Consider the following 27,259-nt stretch of genomic DNA (forward strand, 5'->3'; position numbering starts at 1 on the left):
TTTTTTTTAGGTAATATCAGCAAAAAACAATTTAAATTATGTAATAATGAAATTTTTTTAAAAATTTGTTTTTTATTATTCTGATCCTATGTTTTTACTTTCTATCCCAATATTGATTTATAGCAGGCAAAAAGGTCTTTGTAATTATCTTTTTCACTTATTATTTTTTTTGTTTTGTCATACATAATTTATTACAAACACTTTTAGATCGTAATGTCTCGACAGCATACTTCAGTGTCTTATGTATAAAACACCATTATTGGTAATTTTATTTAATTTAAGACTTATTTATACATTATTAGAGATTTCTTTCTTTTTTGCTGTTCAGATTAATTTATTTTAATTATGCCACTTTATTTGTTCTGTTCAGTTTCTAATTTTTTCTCTCGAGGTGCAACCATCAGACACGCTTGAAGGGATTGCCATCAGGTACAACATCACGCTTTCCGAACTCACCGTTTTGAATAAATTGAGCTCAAGAGTGGTTTTCCCTGGTCAGGTAACTCACTTTTGGAAAAATGTATTTGCTATTTTTTTTTTTTTAAACTTATGTTAAATAATTATTTTTTTTTTGGACATTACAGACAATTTATATACCTGAGAAGAATAGTCTTCAAACTTTGGAAGAAATATTGAAGCAAAGTGCTGCTGCTGTTGTAAGTTTTATTTTATTAATTATTTTTGGTAAGACATAAACAGAGTGTGTAGCGTTTTTAAAAAGTTCTTAAAGGTGATTATTTTCGATTTTCGTTTGTTAAAGGCCCTTAAAGGTGCTTTTTTCCATGGGTGTTTTTTAAAAAGTGCTTAATTTTTCCTTTTCCGAGATGTGATATTTTTCTTTACCATGTTGATTTTCGCCATAAATTATGCAAGAAGACATTGTCATATTCAACGTTTTCACAATTAATTCAACCCCAATCTATTTCAGTGTAGCGTCGGTCTGTAATGTTTGAAAACACTATTTGTTTTAGTACATGTTTGATGATATACCTGCGGGTCTGCACTTGCGCATACTGTGCTGGATTCAGTGGTAAGGATTTTTGTCTCTTCTGTGCAACCCTACTGCATTTTGAAAGAGATTCTCAACTTCAGATTTCATTTTCCGTCCTTTGTAATAAAATCAAAAAATCTCCCAAATTTTTGCTGATTACGGGGACCAACTAAACATAGTCAGTTTTTTTTTCTCTATTAGCGATACAAAATTTCATTTCTCTTGTTAATTTCATCATTTGTGACGCGCTATCGTCTTCACCACTGTAAATAAAACAGGATAAAACCATCAATTGTCAAAAACTTGCCAACCCTGTCTAATTATGATATTTTTCAAAGTGCTTAAAAATATTTTTGAGTGCTTGAAAAGTGCTTATTTTTTGTTGAAATATTTGGCTACACACCCTGATAAAGTTTTTGTTAAATTATGAGTTATGCGTTTTCAGCTTGATTATTTTAGTGTTCTTTCAAGTAAGTGTTTTATGATATGTTTAAATTTTTGTGAAAAAACCATGCTCTCTCTTTGTAATGGTAGGCATCTTCATCAGAACAAAATAGCCCTAAACCTGGTCACGTAGAACGTGTGCCTGGAACAGATGGTGAAAAATCAACAGCGGAATTATTGGAAGGAAAAAAGGATGATTTAAATTTGGAACAAACAGATAAAAGTGTTTCGGAAGGAACGAAAGAATCTTTGAGAGTGAATTCCAAATATGTGACAGATGGTGAAGTAAGTTTCTTTGAGATGTTATTGTTTTGAAATATATATTCCCTCAAATTGTTGATTTCTTTACACTGAATTCTTATGTAGAAATGATATTACTTTTCAAATATTAAGCTAGCTGGTGGGAGGAAACTGCCTTTGTATTGCTTTATTAAACTGTTTGGTTGAATCAGAGATTAAGAACATAATTAAATTTAAATGAATTCTATACTTTTTATTAATGTATTTAAAGATTAATTATTTTATGATGCTCTCCCTCCTCTATCTTCTTTGTATTGGCCCTGCATGTTAATATATCATGGGTACAACTCCAAAAAAATTTCGAGACTCGACTTTTTTTTGACCCGTTAACAAGGTCTAGTGTTGTTTTCCAGCATTTTTAGAAATTTATGGCTCACTGCCTTCAAAATGTACTTTGCCAAAATAATGACTCATATGTTAAATCAATAATTTTATTATTTTTACTAAAATATTTTTTATTTTATTATTAATTAATTTTTTTACAGCAAACAAAATAAAAATAACAGCAAAGCTTGTACACCTTTTTACACCAATCATTGAATCATAAACTACAAATTTTCTCATGACGCTATTCACATCTCTACTTATTTTTTATTTCACCATTATTTATCTTTTGTCCCATCTCTATAAATTTCTTTTTTTTTCCAAAGAAAATAAATAAATAAATAAATCTTAATTTAACTTTGGCCCACATTTCAAAATGATGGGGAAAAAATGAAAAGTGAAGCAATTTTAGATATAACAATAGTACAGATTTTGTTTAAGCTAGCACGATCTGAAATTCAACCAAACCACTTCTTTTACTGCTTTGTGACATCATTGCTTGATCATTTCGCAATAATTATGCAAAATAACAATCTTTAATATTTTAATTTTATTTTTAACAAAAAATATTTGTTACATTTTTAAGGAAAAAAGAAAATTTTAATCTCTCTTGAACTTTGATTGATTAAACAACCGGAAATGGGTATTTATTTTAAACTTGTATGTTTTCAGCCAAATTGTTTTATTTAATTAATTAAATTGCTCTTGTTATGTATTTTCATTCTAAATGCAATGAAACATTTGTTGTATTTCAAGGGTGTAGTGAATGGTGTTCTAATTGTTACTTCCAACCACATTATTTTTGATCCGAACGTGTCAGATCCTTTGGTGATTGAATATGGAATGGACAAATATGGTGTGGATGCACCCATGGCCTACATTGTCCGAGCTGCTCTCTATACGGACATCTTTCGAATGCGAACCAAAGATCCCTCTCTCTCAAGGTAAGGATCTTTCAATTCAATTTTAGTTGTTTGATTTTTATTTAGTTTATTTTGATTCTTTACGGTAGGGTTAGAAATTTAAAAAAAACAATTACCCTTCCACATACAAAAAAGCATTACTAGTCTGTACACGCTTTCACTAATGGAGGCATTTAAATGTCTTATTTTTCTTTACCTTTTCTATTGTTAAAAAAGTTAGGGTAAAATTACAATATGAAGAATGTAATGTTCGCAATTAAAATGAACTATGATAATTATGTTACAATTAATTACACAGACCAAGATATATATAAAACTGAGAATCAAAAAATCGGTGTACCCTTTACATCGATTTCTAGTCCCGGGAACCCTGATAACTATTTTTTGGTGGCTTGAATCAAAGTTTTATTGTCTCAGACCACCCAATCACCTTTAACCCTGTATGTAAACCTGTTTCAAACCCTGTTATGATATAGCTTTAATTTTACTGAATTTTGTAACAGACTACTGGATCTTGCTAGTGTTTGCTGATCTGCAGGCCTAATCAAACATTTTCCTGTTTTTTTAAAATTTTTTATAAAAGTCCCCGAAATTCAAGCATTTCTATTAAAAAAAACCCATACTTTGGCCACTTTTTAGCCAAGCATTTACCATGCCACTCGTGAAAATGCGCAAATCCTTTGAATGTGCAAATCATAATGAAAAGCAATTTCCAAAATAAACATTCTAAACACATTAAATTTATCAAATAATAATAAAATTATTTTTAATAAAATGTAAGTGTTAAAATACGTAATAAAAAGAATAAGAATATATTAAAAACCTGTTTTTTTTTAATAATTACTGATAAATGAATTGAAAATATGCCACTGCACTCTCTTCGGTGCTAGGAAAATTCTGAATTCGAATCATTTTGCAGAAAAAGCAGTATATTTCAACACTTTAAAGAAAATTAACTCTCATAGTCAAGGATTAAACAGTAGATAAAATTTGCTTTTTTTTTGTGCTGGAGCTACTTTTTGGTGATATTAGGTTTGGCAAAAATGGTTGACAGGATAATCCCAAAGTGCCAAAAAAACTTTCAAAAAGTATTTTTTATTAAGATTATTGATTTCTTTGGAATTTAAATTATAATATACTATATAATGTGGTGAGTCAGTCCCATTAATCAAAATTAACTGAAACATTTTCTTTGAATTTTATAATTTTTTTATTGAGCTTCTTTTATATCAATTTAATAAAAAAATTTTCATTTTCTTTTGATCCAATATTGCATTTAGTTCAAAATTTCCTCTGTTTAAAATGTATTTAAAATCTTTTATTAATCAATACGATAATTTTAAAACCTTACTAAATATAATATTAAAAAAATTAATCTCAATTTTTTTAATATCATCACAAAATGCTAGGAATCAAACTTTTTTTAAAGGTTCAAAGTACAGTAAAAAAGTGGAATTTCTTAGAGCCCTCTATGACTTTATAAATTTTTTTTTCAATTTTTATTTATTTTCTAGAATAAATTATTATTATTATTTTTTTTTTAAGAGTTGGGAAAATGTTTAATTTTAAAGTAAAAATAATTAACCTAACATATATATAGCTAACATACATTTTCTTACTGAATACCATTATGTTAGAGGAATGATATTTAAAAAAATACTATCCTCATATTATTTTCAGTTTATTAATTACTTACTGCTTAAGTTTTTGAACTTAGCCTTAAATTAAAATATTTAAATGAAAAAGATCTACTTTCAAATATCAATAGTGTTTTTCTCTTTATTATTGAATTTCAAAGTTGTTAATTGTTTTGCAATGTTCATTAATTACTTACTTACTCATACACCACTACAGCCCGTTATGAGTCTTGGCCTGCTGAACAATATTGTTCCAAACTTTCCTATTTTTGGCTTTCAATTTCCAGTTTTTCACCTTCAAGGTGCTTAGATCTTTGGTGATATTGTCCAACCGTCTCTTTTTCGATCTTCCTCTCTGTCTGAAGTTTAAAGGTTTCCATTTTAAAAGTTTTCTGAAATTTCTATTTTCATTTAATCTTACAATGTGTCCCAACCATGTCAAAGGTCTTAATTTAATAAATTGAATTATGTTTTCTCATCAGATAAATAGTCAAGTTTACTATTGTTTCTTATTCTCCACTGTGTATTATTTACTTTAATGAGTTAAAAATTATTTTCAAGAATTTCCTCTCAAAGATTAGTTGATCGAATTATTTATTTGTAAAGTTTCACTGCCATATGCAACTATAGGCCTGATAACTGTTTTATAGATCTTTAACTTGATTTCCTTAGTAGGAAGTTTCTTGCATAAGTATATATTTATTTAGTTTTGGTATCCTTGAGTATAGTCTGATATGTTATTAGCGTCATTAATAGTTAGATAAAGGTAAAACAAAGGTAGATAAGACTGGAAACTCTTTCAATTATCTATCGGAAGTGCTGATAAAAGAGTGGTAGATTTTGTTTGTGTCATAATTTTTTTGTTCATCAATAATAATTATCTCACATTTTAAATCTGATGAATATAGGGATTATGGAATTAATTCCTTCTGTCAAAAATGTTTAGCTTTATTACTCATCACGTTTAGATTTTAATATTATTGAAATGTTTTTTTTTTATTTAATTGGAAGCCATTCACTAATTTACATTTGTAATATGGCTTTTGAAGACTTTCTTAGTTTGCTTGATTTTACACATCTTTATCAATAATATTAACCTCTTAAATGTTTTTGTTGAGTATACATTTATATGTAAATTCTGTTTAAATTTTTAAAAATTGACCATATAACTGTTTTGAATTAAAGTGTAGCTAATTGTAATTTTGATTTAAAATTAATTTTCATGTGTAATTGAATAAAGTAATTATTAATTTAAAAAATGGAATGGGCAATTACATAGTGAATGTATATAACATTTTGCACAAAATGTTTTTATAACAGCTAGACTAATCAAGAATGAAGTTCTTTTTCAGAAATTAGTTATTTTACCAGGATTGTGTAAATTCTTTAACAAAGTTTTTGCATTTCATTAATTTTAAGCCGAATATATATTTGAAGACTTTCAACTATAGGAATTTTTTTTATATATTTGAAAGCATATCTTAATTATGATTTTTTTTTTGTTGTAAAAAATCTGCTTAAAAATATTTTTTGAGTATTTAAAAAGTGCTAAAAAGTTGCTTACTTTTTGTTGAAAAACTTATGGTGGCTAATGTTTCGACTATTATAATTATGGTGGCTAATGTTTCGACTAAAAATAAGTGAGTAAGTCCCAGTTTTGACCCCACTGACCCTGACAGGATAAATAGGGTAAAAATTTTTTCTTTAACAGCCCTTTTTTTACGTAAATTTTAAGAAATATTAACATTTTGTTTCTTTTTAGTAGTAATGAGACCAAAGTAAATGTTTACCACTCCAAAAATCTAAGCATGAAGAAAAGCAAGTCTCATAATGAGAAATTGGGAAAACCGGAGAAGTCAAAACATGGCCGTCGCTTTAGCTCGTTTGAAATAGGATCAAAGCGAAGTGATATCCCCATTAGCAACTCCTTTCAAGAGAACCTTGCAAAGATATGTGAATCAACTGATCCAGATGAAGAAGAAGAAAAAGAAACTTCACAGCCCTCTGAGGATGCCAATGGTAACGTCACTTTACCGGAAATGGAAGGGCCCAAAACAAATACTGGTAAAAAAACATTGTCGTCTTCCTCCTCTTTCGATTCCGAAGACGGTGGACTTCCATCCAGAAAAGGTTCCATAACTGATGACGACGCCTACATCATTTCGCCTGAATCTAGTTCTCCTAAAAAGAAATCGAATTTCGAGAAAACGAAACATAAGTTGGGCAAAGGTCTTAGGAAATTATCCATCACAGATAGTTTATTTTCACAGCCACCAGGTGGTGGTGGAAGGAGACTTTCTTTGCCTGCTTTTGCCTCATTGCCAGACTTTAAACACAAAAACAATAAATCTTCGAAGACTTCAGATGAAGAGAAGTCAGACTCTAAGTCAGGGAATGCAGTTTATGTAAATATGGTTGATGAAAAACCTGAACTTTTTGCACCTTTAGACAGTAAGTTAACAAGTTTTAGTTATTTTTATTTTATATATTAAAATAATATAAGTGCTACTTTGAGAATATGATATCAGATAATTTGGGTTATTAATGTGTTCCCTCTTTAAAAAAAAAAAAAAAAATCGTTAAATTGTTCAAAGATTGTTATTGGAATCTATGCAGGTGACAATTGTTTACTCTTTTTTGGATTAATTGCACAATAGGACTATCCACAGTTGTCATACCATAACTCAAAGTCAACTATAAAAGCATGATTCATTTTAGAGCTTTTTAAGTTGTTTCTACTCAAGATTTCTTAGTACATTTTTTTGTGATGCCACGCACATAGCTGTACATGTTATACGCAATCTGGCCAAAAACATTCCTTAACTTATCTTATGAATTTAGAATATATTAATGGCATGAATCCCGAGACATATATTATTATCCTATTAGTTTCCCCTTTCTGTAAACATGTAAACCTACATTTGGAATCTGATTTTTTTTGTCGAGGTTGTCATCTTGAGGAGGAGACTTCAGGACATAAACTTTGATTGTGAAGTCTATTCTGCTCAAAGATTTGAGCATTTAGGGCAACATTGCATTAAAGCCTGGGAAATACATGATATTTTTTTCATTCATTTGCTGAACTTTGTTTCAGCTATAAAGCTTTTCTGCTAGTCATGATTTACGGTTTGGGTACAATTGACATCTGGTCGATGTGCCCTGCTCTTTGGAGCTGCCCAATCTAAGTCTAAGCCTATATTGCTGTAGGGGAGTTTCCATCAGTTTTTATGGGCGGTCATAAAAGTTAACTTCTAGGTGTCTGCCATAGCTGAAGTGAGTGTTAGTAGTGAGGATGGTCGATTAGCCTGGCTGTGTAATCAGTGTTCAAATTCGCCTTTTAATAAGGGCTTAGGCATCCAGTTTTAGACCACCCATTTCATCAAAGTATGGTTTTGCAGTTTTCCATGTGAATGAAGGCATTTACATGCTGTAAAAAAAATGGACTTTCCCCAAAATATTACCATAGAGTTGGGAGAGCAGAATCTCCACATCTATCTCATGCTTCTAACAACATGAACTGAGGAACCCAAACCAAACTATGAAAAGTGCCCTCACACCATGATGATTTAGGTGGCTGTATGGAAATTTTCTTCTAGATAATGTGGTCAATATGGTTTATAAATGTAGATGAACCTAGTTTATGAGACTTATATTCTTAGATTTACTCTTCCTGTTTAAAATTAGATTCTGTTCTGATAATGTTTGATGTATCGCCGAACATCTTTGAAAAAGCTTTGCTAAAAAAATAAAATGGAGAAGAAATTAAGAATTTTGCTGAAGACAGAAAGATTTAAAGAATATCGACCTTTTATAAAGGAAAAAAAAATTGCAACCTAAGTTTCCAGAACAATTTCCGTTTATCTTATGAAATTTTTCTATTTTTCTCATGTGGAAAAAATCAGATAATCTTCTTTGATAACTGATATATTAAAATATAATTTGAAACAATTTTAGCAACAAAAGCTGATGGAATAATTTTGTTCAAATTTTTTTTACAGTGTAGAATATAAATTACAAGACACATTATTTCATGAGTCTAAAATTGAGCTACGCAATTAGTGTTGATCTATTTATTGAGTTTATGTGTAAGATTCTTCAGTTTTTAATCAATTCAATGCTTTAATTTTGAAAAATTTGTTTAAAAAAATTTTTTTCAATAAAATATTGAACTATTTCTGTTCTAGATGATTCTACAGAATTTTATTTGAAATTTTTTTTAATAACATATTCCATTAGTTTTGTATAGAACTAAGTCATGTTTCATTTTATTAATATGTTTTTTAATGGAATGAATTTAATGTGCATATATGCACTGTTTGTTTTAAAAGTTTGTTGTCTGAGTGCATGATAATTAATCAAAATTTTTGCCTTTTGTAACAGTATATCTGTGTGAATTTAAACTTAATAGAAAACAATCTATTAAATGCTTAAAAATTTATTGGTGATCAACATAAATTTCAATTGCTTTAAATAATGTTTTGCCAAAGTAATTAAGTAATAAATATTTTCCCTCACATTCATTTGACGCGTGTTTTTTTTTTTTTTGGCCAGGAAACTGAGTTGATTTTTCTTTAATATCTACTTACTGGTTTAATAGTAACTGGCTATTTAAATTTTGTTTTTTTAAGCTTTTTTTTCTAAACCGAAAAGTATTGTTTGGTGATTTTAGTCAAATTTCTATCAATAATTTGTTTTCACTTGTGTATTTACATGCCCCTCAAATCTTTATGATATGGATGTCTTGGATGAAAACATGGGTTTGTGAACTCTTTTATATTTTTTCATTTTTTTTTTCAAACTATGTTACATTGGTCTAAATATCTACATTGATACATTTCAGAAAAATACATTTTCAGTATGCCTTTGAATCTTGATTCCCTAGATTTATAGCACAGTATATTTTTTAAAAAAAATGTTTTTTTTTTAGTTGCTTTTTGTAGACTTAAGTTGGATATTCTTTGTCAAATTCAAGCATGTTTTCTTTTTCTATTTTCATTCTCACTTTATTTTATTAAGTTACTATTAACTTCTTTACCTGGTAGCAGAAACCCTCTAGCTGGTCAGCGAGCGATGCAAATTATCACATTATCTGTAGATTGTTAAAATTAAAAAAAAAAAAAAAAAAAAAAGAAAAAATAGGGAAAAAAAAACTTAAAAATCAACATTAAAGATAAAATGAAAAAGAAAAGATTTTTTTTATTTTCATTTATAAAAAATAGTTTAACACATTAAAAAAAAATTTGAAACCCAAAAAATGACACGTAATATTACTTTTGCTGATTATTATTTTTTTTTTTTAGATTTTTTTAATTTTATTTTCTTTTATAAAAATTAGTTTCTCACATTTAAAAAAAATTGATGCCCACAAAAAAAAAAAAGAAAGACGCATAATGTTACTTTTTCTAATTTAATTAGTTTTTTATTTGTCTGCAAAGTATCTGCGATAATATGGTAATGAATTTTATATGAAGAAACTTTAAATAAGCGCAAATTGCAGCTCCACAGATTAGAATTCTGTTAATTTCTTCCTTTAAAACAAAAAGCTTTTATTTTAATATCATCTGCAAGTTAATCCTTTCTTTCCGATTTCTTTTTTTAGTTTTAGTGTCAGCATTTGTTTTTTTTTCTCTCCTTTTGGGCTAATCTAAAATATGATATTGAAATCAAATTAAATTTAGACAACATTAAATTTTTGTATAAAACTTTACAATATTTAATTTTCATACATTAAATATAAATTTGATTTGGCTTCATTTTTTAAAATTTAATAATAATCTCTGCCTAACTGGGTTGAAGTCATAGACGAATTTGAATTTCAAAGCTAGCGCTGCAGATTGACTCTGGGAATTCTGCTTCCAGGCTACCGAGGTTTTTTATAAATAAGGTGACTGAAAATATAATAGAATGCAAAAATTAGGTAACTGAATTTTTTTTCATTTTTTCAACTTATATTTTTGTTTGAATATTTGATGAACTTGAATGCTTATTAGTTTACAAGATAGAAACTACTGAAACATCACAATACATAAAATAGAAAACAATTTATAAATTTTACGCTCAAGTTTCTTGTAAACTCAAAAAAATTAGTTATATATTTTCTTTTCATATTTAGTTCGAAATAGTTTTCCGTCATAGACTTCAACAATAATAATAATATTTTTTTATATTATATGCTATTTTCTTACATTTTATGCTGAAAATAATTTTCTAAAAAACAATTCAAAATATATAAATTTTTTCCCTTAATTTATTTTGTATATATTCTTAAAAAATTAATTTTTCCCCCCAAATAATTTATTTTATTATAAATTTAAATAGAATGATAAATTCAGAGGCTTTGGCAAAATAACTATCCACACTTTATGGTTAACTAACAAATGGACTCCCACTGGTGTTGCGTAATTTATTCTCTCCAACATTTAATAGAAAATCGCAATCATCGAATAAGGAAGTCTGTCGGAGTAAAAATACATCTTCAATTTGTTTACAAGTGGTTAACTTACATAGTTTTTAGGCTATGTTTTTTAATATTTTTATTTATTTCTTTTTTTATATATTTTAAACATACAAAAATGGTTAAGTAAAATGCAAAAGTTTAAAAATTATTTTATATAAATTTGAAACCTTTTGAATTATTTCCTTATGTTAAAGGTGATGAAGGTTATGGGTGATAAAGACCAATTTAATGCAGTTGGTGAATTTGGAAGTGTTTCAAAGTAACAAATAACTTATATGTTCTTAATAGCACTGAGAAAAACAGTTTGTAAAGTTCTGTGCTTGTTGATTTAAAAAAAAAAAAATTATAAAATAATTCGATGTATAAACCCGTTAAGAAAAAAATTTGGTATCACAAATGTTTTATTTCTGTTGAAAAATGATTTGCAGACTTTGTAACTGCCCTGAAAAAATCCTATTTTGTCAAATCATTATCACATTGTAAAATTTCATGTTCAAAGCTTTTAGGTATGTACCTTTTGCTATCCGCGTAACGTTCATAGCAACTTAAATAAATGGAAGGAGTTTTCAAATTTGGTACAAATTTCTTCCATTTATGAAAATAACTATTTCATTATAATTAATTCTTTTTAAATAGTGCAGCTAAGTTCAAGAAATCAAAATAATATACTTGTAGACCTTAAAACATGGTGTGTAGTGTTTTTAAAAAGTACTTAAAGGTACTTATTTTTGATTTACGTTTTTTAAAAGCCCTTAAAAGTGCTTAATTTTCTACCTTTTAAAAAGAGATTTTTTCTTTGTCATGTCGATTGTCGTCATAAATTACAACAGAAATGCATGATTTCACTTTTTTGAAAATGTTTTTGAATTTTAACTTTAAAGATAACTTTAAATGATAGAAGAAAATTTTTTTTATTACTGTACAGATCCTAATTATGATTTTTTTTCTCTATTTTTTAGAAAGTGATTAAAAATATTTTTTGAGTGCTTAAAAAGTACTGAAAAGGTGCTTATTTTTTGTTGAAAAATCTGGCTATGCACCCTGTAAAAATATGCTTATGAGTCTGAATGTTTTGAAAGTGCCGTTATTCTCAAAGAAACCCAGTATTAGTTATTTTCCACATACTACATTTTGTACGGATATAAAGCACCGGTGTTTTAAATTTTGATCCCAAAATTTTATTATGTGCTCTCAGTTTTGGCTCATGAAGCTTTCCAAGTCAATTTCCAATCATTTTTCCATAGTGATCGGAGAGCTTCAGTGAGTAACCCTGCAGTCTATCCATTTTGATATCTACTTATTAGATAAAGTTGAACCAAAGTAATAAATGAGAGTGTTTATATTTCAGAACTGATCCCACGACCAGCCAAGTCATTTTGTGATACGCCTCTCTACTTATGCTTGAGAATGGGTATGCCAATAGAGAAACCACCCATCTCACCCAACTCCATTATACACTATGGTCATAAAATGAAGCATGAATACTGGTTCAGCATCCCTAAAGACAGGTTTGTCTCTTTCTTTTAACCTAGAATTACATAATATTATTAATTCATTACTTACAGCACTTTAGAAACTTTATAGCAGAAAAAGGTTAAAAGTAAATGTCTCTGAAACATTGAGCAATAAATGGGTATTATTTTCTAAATTAGTTTGTCGTGGAACCGGCCAATTAACGAGGTTCGAGCGCCAAAGAGCCGCTACTTCAGAACCTGTAGTCCTGTGTAATAATCCAGTTGTAACAATTACCCAAAAAGTGCATGTACAGAACTGCGATACTAATACTGCTGTGGTCATATAACAAAAGTGTTCTTACTTTCCAGACATACTTCATATTTAATTTGAAAAAATCAGGTACTTTTTCTTAGAATCCCTACATAGTCTAGTTTTTTAAACTTTATATTTTTCTATTCTTCTATTTTTTTTTTAATTCTTTGGCCATCATTTTCATGTTTCTGGCAATTGTATCTTCTGGCAGCATTCTTTATTTGAAGAGATATCAATTTTTAACAAATATTTTAGTATTGGGTTCTGAATGGACTCAGTATATATAAACTCTGATAGTTGATTTTTGTTCAATTAAATGTTATATTGTTAATATATAAACTTATTTTATTGTTTAAAATGCCAAATCAAATGAAGTTGTCATTTTGCATTTTAAAAATTTCTCCTGAAAAATATTTATGTTACTTTGGAAAAGCTGTGTTGCTTGATTGACACCTAAGTGAGAATTTATTTTAAAAGGATGACTTTTTAGGTAACTTTATTTATTCTAACATTTCTGTTTTATGAATTTTTTTCAGTGTGGATGATTTGTATTTCTTCTTTTTGCGTTGGTGTCCAGAGAAATATGGTGATATAGATAAAATTGACATGACAGAGCTTGGGTTTACTCCTATAGAAATAGATGACGAAGACATATTGGAAGAAAAAGTAGCGCATAACTACCGTAGGTCCAGCTGGGCCTTTCCTTGGCGCAGAAAGTCGAAGGATGTTTCGGAAGTCTCTAATATATCTAGTCCCGAGGGCCACGATTGGGAGGTGAGCTCTTTTTTAAAGTTTATTCTATTACCCAATATGTTAAACACTCGTACATATTTTCGAACTGTAGTTTTTAACCTACTTGTTTTTTAAAATTATAGTTATAACTAGAGATGTACCGTGTCCTAAAATTTTGCCAGGTTCGGTGTACCCGGTAAAAATTGGAATCACTGATTGTTATTACTGATGTTGAAAAATTTATGTGGTGGTTTTGCTGTCTTTAATGGTGCAATTCAATTTCTATATCCTAGTCAGTTTGATCCCTGAACGATAAAGTTACTCCTCACTAACAAACAAGCAACAAACAATGGACAAAACTGTATCAATGCAAAAATATTATCTATGAAACTAAGAATAAGTGCAAGTTAAGTATAGGATTTCAATTAACTACTATATTATTTGATTGGGCCGGGATAGCCTGGTTGGTAGGGCACTTGGCCTGTGTCCGAGAGGCCGTGGGTTCGATCCCCGTCGGCTGAAAACACCCCGCGTAGTAAATGGTGACTGATGCATGTTAAATCTGTCGAGCCACAAAGTCCTCCATAACAAATCAAACCTCTGGGGGTATTGATCCAGAAATTTCTTTGTCTTCTGGATTGGGTCCTAAAGTACAAGGCTACGGAGTTGAACATGAGTAGTCGTAAACCCAAAATTGGATGGGCTGTTCGACGGCGGTTTTAAAATAAAATATATTATTTGATTAATTCTGTTACATTTATATACCTAAATTTAGAACTAAGTTTGGGCACATAAAATCAAATTTAGCATGGAAGCTGATTATTTTTTACTCTTTTTTGTTTGGTTATTTATATAGTTTACCATTGCTGGTATTATTAGTTTTTTATAATTGACATTTGATTAAGTTAAAGTTATTCCACATCATTTGGCACTAAACTGACTATTTTAAAATTTTATATGTTGTGTCTTAGACTTTCAAAAATTATTATTGCAATGTTTCAAAGCAATAATCCAAAAAACTTAACTAATGAAAGATGCTATAATTACTTATTATACATAATAATTATAAAAAAAATTATGTAAAAGTAAAATTTAAAATTAGACTGGAAATGCTTTAACCCGAGAATTTTCATCCTACTTGAAACAACTTTTTATGTATATTTTAAATTATATTGTAATTGCAGTAAAAAATATGCTCTATTTGTTAAAAAAATGATTTACATAGAACAGTTAAAGGAATTTTTAAAAATATTTTTCCAGTTTTTGGATTACATGGGATCACGAATGGAAAAAGACCATCCTCCAGAGTTGTTGACTCCTTCAAAAATATTGAACGATGACCAACTTCTAGAAGTGAGGCCCTTTCTTAATTCATTGTATTATTAAAAAATATTTTTGAGATGGAATTTATTGATATAGTAAAAATTCTTAAATTATTCAATGCATTATCAAAATTTTTTATTGAATTACATAGAAATTTTTTAATTAAGCAGATAGTCTAAATTTATGTAACAAAGTTTCAAATGTTTTAGTGATATGTTAAGTACTGTTTATCGTATACTCTGTTGTTAAATATTGATATTTTTCATAGTTTCTGTTGCAGAACTGTTTTAGTATTCACTCATAAATTTTTAATTTGATTGTTTGTTTAATTTAAAATCTGAGCAAATGTTAAGATGCTATGTTAATTTTGGATAGATATTTGCCTAAACAGCTGGACCAAAAATACAACTTAGTCTGCCAAAACACAGATATTTAGCCATTATTTGATTTGATACTATATATTCTTCATATCTCTAATTGAACTTGAATATATCTTTCATAAATATAAAACATGTTTTGGCTTTTTTTAAATTTTACCACTAATAATAAAAAAGAATTCTAGGAAAATTGAATAAAAGTTTTAAAATCAAAATCAATTAAGCATTCCAAGCTAAAAAAAAAGGGAAAGCAAAACTGTGGGAAATTGTGTAGGAGTGATTAATCAGGATTATAATAATTTTTTTCCCTGCATGTTTGAATTTTTTTATTTGCAGATAAGCAAACACTTACCAGCCAGAGCCATGAACCCATGGGAGTTAATATACGGGACTACTGATCATGGTTTCAGCCTTAAAACTATGTACAGAGCTATGTCTAAATATGACAGTCCTGTCCTCATTGTAGTGGTCAACCGTAGTGACGTTGTGAGTATCCTCTCATTCTATAATTTATATCTCTTGTCCAGAGGCTGCCAATACCAATCCACACTCTTCAAACATTTTACTGCGAATGAAAGTACTATTTGTAATTTTTTTCGTAAGAACTCAAAGGATATTTTTTTAATTTTGTTGAAAAAAGACCTCAGTAGATTGAATGCATGATGACTTTTATAAATTCATCTGTGATGAATATAGAGAGGGCAGCCTTTTCACGTATTCTGAATTCAGGAAATTCATTGCTATTGCTCTAACATTGCCAATAATTGTGACTGCTCGGGAAAGTGGTTTTGAATCCCAAAATAAAATAAAATTTGGAAAAAATAAACTATGAATAATTTTTTAAGCATTTGGATGGCCTTTCCAGATGATCATGATGGGACTAAACTGCTCCTGGTAACAATGAATTCTTTGATTAAAAAATGATATGGAATATTGTTTTAGGTTAAATATTTAATCAACTGTTACCGAGGACTTACCTAACATCAGTTATAAAGTAATGTGTGTTATTAATTGGCAATAATTTACAAACTTAATCTGAGCCTTAAATTCACTCCTCAAATTTTAAGTTTCACTCCTCAAATTAATAAAAGAATGAGATAACTCTCTAATTTTTTTTTTTTTTTTTTTTGGAAAACGCTGCTCTGGTTACCACATATTATGATTCTTTTTAAACATTGAGTATTTTTTAAATCTATTATTAGATTTTAACCTTTTAACTACTTCATTTTATTATTTTTGCTATCTATAATTTTATTTAATAATGTTGTAAATGAAATTTTGTTTGACACTTATTACTCACAAGTAATTAAAAAAATTGATCTGGACAGATAAATTTAATTTTGAAAAGTAGCTTCAAATATCAAATAAAATTATATATTTATTCTAATTATGGATGGAATTTTAAATCAGAAAATGTTGTCTTGTCGTTCTGTTGTTTCTCTTCGTTTTGGCTTTTATATTTTCTATTAATTTGGATTTTAATGATTTTAAAGTCACTACATCTAAATGAAAAAAATGGCAATTAATGAGGCACTGAGGCCATGTTTTTTTTTTTTTTTTTTAGAGTTTTACTTTGCTTAAAATAATTTTATTTCATTTGCTATGTGTTGCATAAAATCTGATGTTTTAAATTGTCGTTAAAATTTTATTCTTTCAAATGTAGGAAGAGAATCGGTTATCTTTAACAGTAAAAAGAAGTATTTTAAGAAATTAATTGTCATATTTTGTTTGATTTTTTCCCCAGATGTTTGGAGCATATCTCTCTCACACACTGCGGTTGAGTGATCACTTCTATGGAACAGGGGAATCCTTTCTTTTCACATTCTCTCCAGAATTCAAGGTCATTCTCTTTCTCATATCAAATACATAATGTCTCACTTGATTTATTTTATTTTATTACTATTGATGTACAAAAAAGAAGAAAAAAATTGAAAACCCTGATTAACTTTTGATTGGAATTTCACGTGCTAAGATTTAAAGATGGCTGGAAAGTGTTACCTAAAATTTGCTGATTCATTAGTACAGTATTTTAAGTAACAAAATTAGACATAAAAACATAATTTCTCCGAAGAAACATACCTTTTTATGAGAGATTGTAATTCCTGACTTTTAAAATATGGAGGGTAGTTACAATCTGGAAAGTTGTTGTTTGAATATTTTTTGTAAAATCTAATTTATAAAAGCGAGTCTTAAAGTTTGATATTGCGCTTTGATGAACAAGTTTTTTAAAATGCGAAAACTTTGAAACTATTTGATTGATTGCGTTGAAATTTTATATTTGCCATTTAAAAATACATTTGTTAAAAAGATGTAAAAATTTATATACCTCACAATTCAGGTAATGTATGTTTACTTGGATTTTTGAGTTTGATTTCGTAATTTGAAATAGTGTCTGTACTCATTAATTAGCATATTTGAGATCTTGGAACCATTGAAATTCAGTTAAAATATGTGAAAATCTGATCATTAGATTAGGGTGCTCCATTTGTTTTTTTATTGATTATTGCTCATTCTATCCAAGTTTTGGATTTTCTCTTGTGTTATATTAACTATATTTAGCTTACACTTGTTGATAATCATGTTGAGAGCAAAGCAGTCAAGTTAATGTGACTGTAAAAACTGCTTCTTTTTAACTAGTAGAAAAGAGTTAAAAAAATTTTCAAATTTTTTTTTTTTTTTGTCTTGTTTTTTTTTGTTGTTTGTTTTTATTACATTAAACCCGAAGAAAAAAATGACGAAATTATTTTTTCGGGCATCTTTTTATTACAAAGGGCTCCTGAATATGCATCCCATCGAGTAACTCATAAAAGAGGAATAATAGAATCGACTTTTTGTGGAAGGTAGAAAAAATGAAGAATGCTAAATCAGCTGTTTGTCTATTGATTTTAACTCTTCCTAGTTTTAAATTTTCACATTTATATAGCTTATTATTAAACTTTGAGTATTTTTGCTTTAATCATTTATCTTATAATGGGTAACATGTATTTTCCATGACATGGAAGTGGTGGTTACCCGTTCCACCCTTCTGATGCATTCCTCGGACACACGCTGTTTATCTTAAGGGATGGGGTACAGTAATATGGTTAAATTGGGAAAGACAAATATAGTTGAGGTATACTTCCATTATTATTTTTCTTAGTGAGGAATATTCATCACAGATTTCTTTGGCAAAGATTTATTAATTACCACATTTATGTTGTAAAGAAAAGAATAAGAAAAAACTATTAAATGGGAAATGCATTTCTCAATATGAACTGATTTTTAGATTGTCATTATCATAGATGAGCTTTTTTTACATTTTACCTCAGCATTGAGCACATCTTTTTCATTATAATTTTGCAGTATCAAACTTCCTCATCAATGCTAGCATATCATGTTGTTACGTTTTTTTGAACCTTTCCTGCAAACCATTACTGTCTTTGAAGTTTAAATAGCCTTATTCTTCTCCAAAAGAATCAGATTCTTCTTTAATTTAAAGTCCGTCGATGAGTTCTCCATTGCGTAATCCACATTAGATATTTCTCCATTTCAGGAAATGAAGTAGTTTCAGTTTTTTACATTATCTTCTCCATCATCCAACTTCTCTAGGGTAAAAGCTTTACTTTTTAGAATTTTTGATGCTTGAAATTCTAAACTCTTTTGCAATTTTCTTTTTCAAACACTTTTCTACTTCATCGATAATTTGCTTCTTCTCTTCAATAGTATTGAATTCTTGTTTGTCAACCAAATTTAAGCAAAAGATCTCACCTTCTCCAAATGATCTAAGATGATTTTTCAGGAGTGGTACAAGATAGCTTGAATGGGCATTCACATGCTGTATCTTTCACCTCTTGTTAGGATGATTCTACAATATTCTTTAAATTCAGACCCACCCACCTCATTCCTCTCCATGTTTTATTTGTTGAAGTCACTCCCACACCCTTGTAAAATAAAAATCAATTTAGAGTGGTCAGTGCATCTACAGTCTGATAAGGAAACAATAAGCAACTCCCCTCTTTGGGCATCAATAGAAGTTTAGTTTTAATTGTGTTGTTTGCTATCATCCCTCCTTTTAAAGCTTAGGCAGGGTTTTCCTTCTAAATACTTGAAATATTCTATTTTTTGAAAAAATGTCTCTTTTTTGAAAAAAAAGATTTTTTTTTTGCATCTAAAAAAAAAATTCTAGTCATTAAGCAAAAAGCAAAGAAAAAAATTATAAAATCAGGGTTTTTTAATGTGGAGTGTATAGGAAATTTGAAGGAATAGGGATTTAAGGAAAAGAGTTTTTTTTTCCATGAATTGTCGAAAAAATGTGTTAAGCTCGAGTTAGCAAGGTTTAAATGTATTATTATTATTTTTAAATCTGTGATTGTTTTAGAATTTTATTTTGAATTGAATAGATTATTTAAAGTAAACTCTTTTTTGAGAATGATATACATCTACTTTTTTAAAAATAATTTTAGAAAATAGTGTTGGTTTTAATATTAAGAAAAAATGGCTTAAATGTGATTTATATTTATTCTATTGTATCTCAATTCACTTTTTCCCCCCTCTTGTTTACTAATAAGTAATATTTTTTGTTGATTTTAAGATTTAACAATTATGAAATAATTTAATAATTATGAAATAATGTATTTATTCTATGTTTCAATTTTTTTTGCATTGTAAGTTTTTAAAGCTTTAAATCATTATCTAAAATTTGGGTTATTCTTAATAAATTCAGTTAATGAGTATCTTTTTTTGATTTTATTACATAAAAACAGACATACATTTTTAATAAAGAGATTTAAAGCTCATATCTCTATCTGGTGATGTTTATTAAAGAAATGTAATGACAATGGATCATTTTACTTCGTATTATTGTAATATATTATTTAAAAATAAATAAAGCTGTTAGTGTGAAAGTTGGCAACAGTTATCTTTGTGGTGAAAAAGTGATTAAACTTTAAGGAAATTTAGCGTTGTGAAAAGAACTAAAAAATTTTGCGAGATATTTTTCCATCTAAATCAGAATTATTTGATTGTATTGCATCTAAAAATAGTAAAAAATTTTTAAAATATTTTTTTTTAAATGAAACAAAGTTTGCAGGCAAAATATAGTAATGTGCTAAATATTATTTAAAAATTTTAAATGGAGGTTAATATTAAAAAAGGAATGAAATTAGTTTTTACTAATGAATGAATAAATTATTCCAGGTTTACAATTGGTCTGGAGAAAACGACTATTTCATAAAAGGCAACACTGACAGTTTTATAGTTGGATCTTCAGAGTAAGTATATAGATATATTTATCACCTTTGATGTTGTAGTGTAAAACAACCTATGTAATATGCATGCTGTTCAATTTGTTGTGAAATTGCATGGAAACTGAAGAAGTTGCATATCTCACCAACATTTTAATCTGCCTACTGTTAGTTGTTGCATTGGCTTACAACACGCTCTTTCCAAAAGCGTCAAGATAATAAAATGTTGTAAATATTAGAGTGGGTCGAAAAAAAGTAATTTTAAAATTTCAGAATGCTCTAGTGTGGAAAAGTTATCTATTGTATAAGGAAAAAAAGTGGCATAGAATTTTTTAAAATCGATTAATATCTCTTACATCGTATTTAAAATGAATAAAAACTTAAGAAAATCCCGCCTTTTTTAATTTTTTTTATAATTGGCCAAGAAAGCAGACAAAAACGACCAAATTCTTAGAAACTTTTTTTTAACTTTCAGAATTTATAGCAGTAATAAAGTATTCTTGAATGAATTCAATAAACATAATAATTTTTATTTAAAAAAAAAGTAAAAAAAAAATACCCCTTGAAATTCATTAAGTCAAAAATTATATTTCGTTTCTTATAAAAGCTGAAAAAAGTAATTTTGGAATTTTAATTAATGACAATTTTTCAATTTGTTATATAGATATGCTGTATTGAATCCACTCATAATTGAGCACCAGGTTTTATTTTTAAATTATTCATATGATGAACTGAATTTTTGTATGGTAAAATTCGAGAAAGAAGAAAACAGTATTTTTATTCAAAATAAAAAATAAAATAATACCAGCTAGTACTACAAAATAGTGTCTTACCGTGGCTTACTGGCTAGTACTACTAAAAAAGAAATATTTCCTTGAAGAAAGTAAGTGTTTCTGGAAGCAAGACACACAGATGAGACACTAATGGTGATTTGACAAGGTGTCTAAGTAACCAATATCAGAATAATTATAGTCTTCGAATATTTAAAGGTTGGATGAATTCTCTTTCTGAAAATACTATACATACATTGTACTTAGTTTACTTTGTTTAAATGCACATTTTTTTTACCATTCTCAAACTTTTTTTAGAACCTTTAGAGTCTAACAACTCCCTTTCAATATCACAACTGGATTCTTGGAAAATATCATGCAATAACTTTTGCAAACAATTCATTGAGTGTTCAAAACAGTCACCCTTTCAGGAAAATTCAATCCTTAATAGTGCTTGAAAAAAAGAAGTTAACTGTTAAAGAATAAATAATTCATTGAATTTAAAAATTAAAATAAAATTAATAAAGAATTTCAAAAATTTTTTTTTCATGAAAATTTTCAGAAAAAGTGTAAAAAAATTTTTTTTTGACATTTTTGTTACAAATACTTGCAATTTTTCTCAAAGAAAAGTAATGAATTTAATAAGTAATAAAGTACAGGAAAAAGTATATACATTTTACTTTAATTTTGGTTACAAAAAATGGAAGTAAAAGTATTGCCATGCATAGTCTATACTTCAAAATCACTCTTTGTACTCATAGAGGGTATCATTTCATATCAGTAATTAGTAAATATTTTGATGGGTTGCTTAAGAAAACTGAAAGATTTCATTTTCATCATTTAGTTTGGCCTCATGGCTTCCAGATTTTGCTGAAAGGATATAATATTATAGTAAGAAAAGTATCACCAGGCAGGAGCAGAAATCAATGAATTCAGCTAACCATTCATAAGTTTAGATTCTGCTTGGTGCAAATGGTTCATTGAAAATGAGGGATAGTGACTTTAAAGATAAAATTTCTTTACATCCATTTTACAAGACATTTTTTAAATAGTTATATAAAAATCAACTTTAAGTACCTCATAGTGCTTTTAATAAAAAAAAAGTTAAAATAAATAAAGTTAAATTTTCTGAGTTAATGGATGAAAACATTTTGAAACACAATGTTGCTTATATAATTGAAACATTTTGAACATCAGAATGATGACTTCACGTAAGTAAATGTTCATAAGTAAATACTTTAAAGTAAATGTTCTCAAATATACATTCTTAATTATATGCAAAATAGTTGATCAGATAGCATTCCAATTCTGATTATCCTTTTTCTTTGTTTTTGTAGGGGTCATTTTGGACTATGGCTAGACGATGACTTGTTTCGTGGTCGGACCAATTCCTGCCAGACTTTTGCTAATGAGCCACTCTGCCCGGACGAGGATTTTGAAGTGAAATCTCTGGAGGCTTGGGCATTTGTCTGACATGATGAGTTTGTACAGAAGCCATGACTATACATATATATTATATGTTGATGTTAAATCCGGTGTATTTTTATGTTGAATTTTAATTTATTTTCCTTGTTGAACTTTTCTGTTATATCAGAAAAAGAAACTAAGTCTCTTTTTTGAGTGTTTTGTCTCTTTTAATTTATTCAGAATTTGCCTCTCTTCTTTCATAATGCCTACTATAAATTGATAAATAATATTTATTTAAATAAAAATATTCTAAAACAGGGGTGATTGTACACCGGAATTCTGGGTTTTTCGGATCATCCTTCCAGGTCTAGAAACTCCGGGCACGTGATTTTTCTGCGTACTTCAACACCATAAATTCGCTGACTTCTATGAATCAAAACTAAAGTTAGAATTAAGAGTTCTTCAATCTGAAATTTAAATGTTCAAACTTTTGCTAAATCGCGTTAATCAGACAGTTTCATAAAGGTGATTCTTCTGCCAATTAAACATTTTTTTTGCTTTGTCGGATTTTCCAATATTGCAAAAATCCAATATCGCTATTTGTATTTTCGTGTTTTTTATATCAATATCGCTATTCATATTCACACTTTTTTAAAATCCAATATTGTGATTTGTATTCACGCGAGTTTAAATGGGCTATAATGTTGCTATTCGTATTCGTAAAAGAATGCAAAAACCGTCCTACCCTCAGTTGGGCATTCGGAAAGTTGACTCGCCATCACGACAGTCCTCCCGAGAGGACCGCCAGCACATGCGCCCGGCCGACCAAACAGATTGGCAAGGCCACACCCTTGGCATTTTTTAAAACCAAAATCATTACAAAGTTACAATAGATTGCAACAGCAATACAGTAGATAAAGACATGTTATTTGCTCCTGGAGACCAGTTTTATAGTTCAAAAGCCGACGGGACTTCCCTTATAGTGAGCCAGGCAGTTTCATTTATCAAAATTTACATTAAAACATCATTTTGGTTTGTGATGACATTAAGAGTTCTATGTTGTACATAGAACTCATAGAATACATTGAGTTGGTAAAAACATAGTGTTGCAAAGCTAAATATTCCCTAAAATCAATTGTAGATAAACAAACTGACATCATAACAAAATTGGCTTGGACCATCCATGTTAAAAGGTATTGATTTAAATAGAAAATATGCAAAATCAAATAAATTTGAACAAAGGATTTAAAGTAGAAGAAGCCAAAAGGCGAGTAATAAAATACAAAGTTGAAGCATGAAAGATATAAAAGTTAAACGTATATAAAAGGGTAATATCACCAGGAAAAAAATTAAGTAAAATAGACTATGTGATAAAACTCGGTTGAGGATCGAAGTTAAAACCAGGTGAAGTGTATAAAAGCAAATGTTTTTAAAGTTAACCAAAACATTGCGTTAAAAATATGACAGGTGGTGAGAGACAGATTTGAAAGACCTGAATCGCTAGTTGGTGTAAAGGGGGGTCCATGAGGTCATCGGGTGCTATTAAGTCTTCCAAAGTGCGTTTTATGATCTCACTTATTATTAGTTTTTGCTGATTTAATTTGCACCATGGTTACTCTTTTATTAAATTGTTTTCCACTGAGTGTTGAGAACTTCTCGCATTCTGTAATTGGATGTGTAATTGTTTGGTGACTGCCGCAGTATTTACTTGCTTGGTACTCTCCAAACACTCCGTGACATCGATTTTTGTATTTATACGCTATTTAAAAGTCACTTATTGCGATTCATATTCAAGTTATCTAAAAATTATGTATCGCGATTCGTATTTACGGAATTTAAAAATTCAATATTGTGATTTGTATTTTCGCTTTCTTAAAATCTAATATCGCAATTCATATTCACGCGATTTTATAATCCGATATCGCGATTCTAGTAAGAACTAAGTTTTTCCTTAAATTAGTTACTATAAAGTTGTGATATTTTTCATCGGTAGGTAATTTGATTATAAATCTTAATTAAAAAGTTGTATGAAATATGTACAGTAAATAAATTTATATCGAGTTTTTGAACATAAATTTTCTGAGTTCTTTACTTAAACTAAACAGGGTTCTTTACTATTATTCCTGCTAAAAATAATTATAAAAACAGAATAAAATACAAAAAATTTAAATCATTTTCATTTGGACTAAAAAGGCAAAAATAACACTGTGTTTTGTGAGTTAGTCCAAGATCAAAAAAGGAAAATAAATTTTTTTTTTGGCGACGATTTATGTTTATTGCAATAGATGTTGATCACTAATGGGGGAGGTGAGAGTTTCAATGTTGATTGAAGTCTCTTTGCAAAACTATGGGAGAAAACTATTGAAACTAACATAGTTTCAATGTTGATTGAAGTCTCTTTGCAAAAGTGACACGTATTTCGTTTTAGAAAATCGTCGATGATAAAGTGGTAAAAAATGTCGCACCTCTTTGACCACTTACGGAACAATTTATCGGTGAGCTTTTGATTCTGGGCACAACTCTCACTGAGTGTTTAAGAAAATGAACACAGCAAAAAAATGCACCTTTTCAGTGTTCAACTCTAATTCAATGCTTACGTTTTAAAACATTCAGCGCAATCATTACGAGATAAAGTCCCAGGATGATTACTTTTCAGGGAACTCTATCAGGGGGGAAGGTGGGCGCACGATGCGCCCACTTCAAGCTTGGGGGGAATTTTTACACTAAATAAAACGAATAGTTCAGGGGGGGATTTAGAATGCGCCCAAGAGCTTGGGGGGGGGGGAAGGGGGCCACTGGAACTCTTCATATTAAGAACACAAAACTATAAAGAGGTTAAAAAAAATCCAAATTTGTACAACTTCCATTTAATGCAACTAGACCCGTGACAACCTTATAAAAAGAACTTCTGACTTTTAATATCTCTTCCATAAATACTAATTTTTTTAAAAAAAATGTGCTTATTGCTTTAGGCCAGTGTTTCTTAACCTTTTTGATATAATGGACCCCTTTTAAAATTTTTTAAGAAGTCACGGACCACCCCCCTGTGAAAAAAAATAATTGCAAAAAACATCAATTATTAGAAAACATTTAATTTTATTATTTTAATAGTATGCAAAATTTTTAAGATTAAAATTTTTAATATGAAGGTTGCTGCTGCTTTTCCTTAATTAATAAATTTAATTGGGGGGTGGTTTTCGACAAATCAACGTGTATATCATGTTCAACATTCAATCGATTTCGATGTTATATTTTTATTGTCACAAGTTTGGAAAATTCCGCTTCGCAAAGATACACTGTAGCAAACGGAATTATAGCTCCCATAGTTCGATTTACAAGCAATGGGTAGGCTTCCAAACGTTTTAAAAATTAGGACCCCCAAAATATAACTCATGGACCCCTTAGGGGTTCATGAACCACAGGTTAAGAAACACTGCTTTAGGCAAATGAACGACATTGAATTACAAATTTATTTCCCACAGTGAACTGATCGTAATGAATTTTCCCCACTAGATCACCAAAATTCTCTGGCTGCAGTTGGTGAGTGGCCGAGTTTGATCAGCCTGTGAAGGATCAATGGTTTGCGGGTTCGCAGGCAGGTTTTCGGGGGCCATCTCCTTTGGAGAGGATTAGAATTATCTTTTGACAAAGATGGCATGTCTTCTATGGTTTTTGAGACTGTCCTCTATAGCCCAATGTGTAACTTTAGTGTGCGTAAATAAAGTACTACATACCACAAATGGATCTAATAGTTTATTCCTTAAAAAAAAGAAAGAAAAAAAAAATTTCATAACGAAGTTTGAAAAACGGAATCGAGTGCTATGTCCATTTTCTTAAACATGTATTTTCAGCTGTGTCCTGATGAATTGAAACTTGTATCGTCAGACACAGATCTCTCCCATTGAAACCTTCATCACATTTTCTTTCCAATCCATTATTTCCCTCTATTTCAGCCTCTACCATTATTTTAATTGAAGATGATTTCTATTCAGCGATACTATGACACTACATTCTTCAAGTCGATGCAGGAAACAAGACTTGCCTTTTCGCCAAGCGCATAAGTGCTGTAAAAATTGGATCCTCTTAAGCTAAAAATAGCTGATGGGCGATGTATTTAAACTGACAATCATGTGGCAGTCAATTCTTTTTTTTGTCATCTAAACATTGAAACTGGATGGACATCATCCAACACAGAGCTTCGCATAAAATTTTACTGGCACATCTGAAAGTGGATGGAATGGAACGATACATTCTGTTCATGTCGATCGGGAAATAGTGAGTACTTGTATTGTCATGTGGCACAGAGTTCCCGTTGACATTTGAGTCATGTGGCCAATCTTAAAGGGTCGGAATTAGAATGTGTCGATAAGATGTCGAAAAATTCTCACTGTGTTGATTAGGAAACGATTAAAAACTTTCATTGTTATCGGAAACACGAATGGAGCTTCGTTTAAACTTTGAGGTTGTGCGAAGGTGATCGGAATAATTGCCATAGTCTACTGGATTTTGACAGTTTCTCCTTGTCTACTGGTTTAATAAAAGTTCTCCTGGTTTTTATAAATGTTAGAAAATACTCTGAAATTGA

General features: G+C 29.1%; 1 protein-coding gene across 7 annotated transcripts in view; it reads left to right on the top strand.

Moving 5' to 3' along the window:
* The window catches only part of LOC107445650 (nuclear receptor coactivator 7), a 92,954-nt gene extending 70,072 nt beyond the window's left edge, over positions 1-22,882 (top strand). For 4 of the 7 annotated variants that reach the window (XM_016060093.4, XM_071181901.2, XM_021147932.4 and 1 more), the window contains exons 4-15: positions 392-499; positions 585-656; positions 1,526-1,720; positions 2,816-3,003; positions 6,382-7,070; positions 12,425-12,584; positions 13,380-13,617; positions 14,836-14,928; positions 15,612-15,761; positions 17,020-17,115; positions 20,451-20,524; positions 22,605-22,882. In XM_016060093.4, the coding sequence (XP_015915579.1) occupies positions 392-499; positions 585-656; positions 1,526-1,720; positions 2,816-3,003; positions 6,382-7,070; positions 12,425-12,584; positions 13,380-13,617; positions 14,836-14,928; positions 15,612-15,761; positions 17,020-17,115; positions 20,451-20,524; positions 22,605-22,740 (2,199 nt within the window). In that variant the 3' untranslated portion in view covers positions 22,741-22,882. The remainder of the gene's footprint in view (positions 1-391; positions 500-584; positions 657-1,525; positions 1,721-2,815; positions 3,004-6,381; positions 7,071-12,424; positions 12,585-13,379; positions 13,618-14,835; positions 14,929-15,611; positions 15,762-17,019; positions 17,116-20,450; positions 20,525-22,604) is intronic. The other 3 variants (XM_021147930.4, XM_071181902.2, XM_071181900.2) reach the window with 1 other exon arrangement.
* The last annotated feature ends 4,377 nt before the right edge of the window (positions 22,883-27,259 follow it).

The sequence above is a fragment of the Parasteatoda tepidariorum genome, chromosome 4 (assembly GCF_982258835.1).
Source record: "Parasteatoda tepidariorum strain Cologne lab strain chromosome 4, Ptep-v5.0, whole genome shotgun sequence".
In the NCBI taxonomy this organism is placed as follows: domain Eukaryota; kingdom Metazoa; phylum Arthropoda; class Arachnida; order Araneae; family Theridiidae; genus Parasteatoda; species Parasteatoda tepidariorum.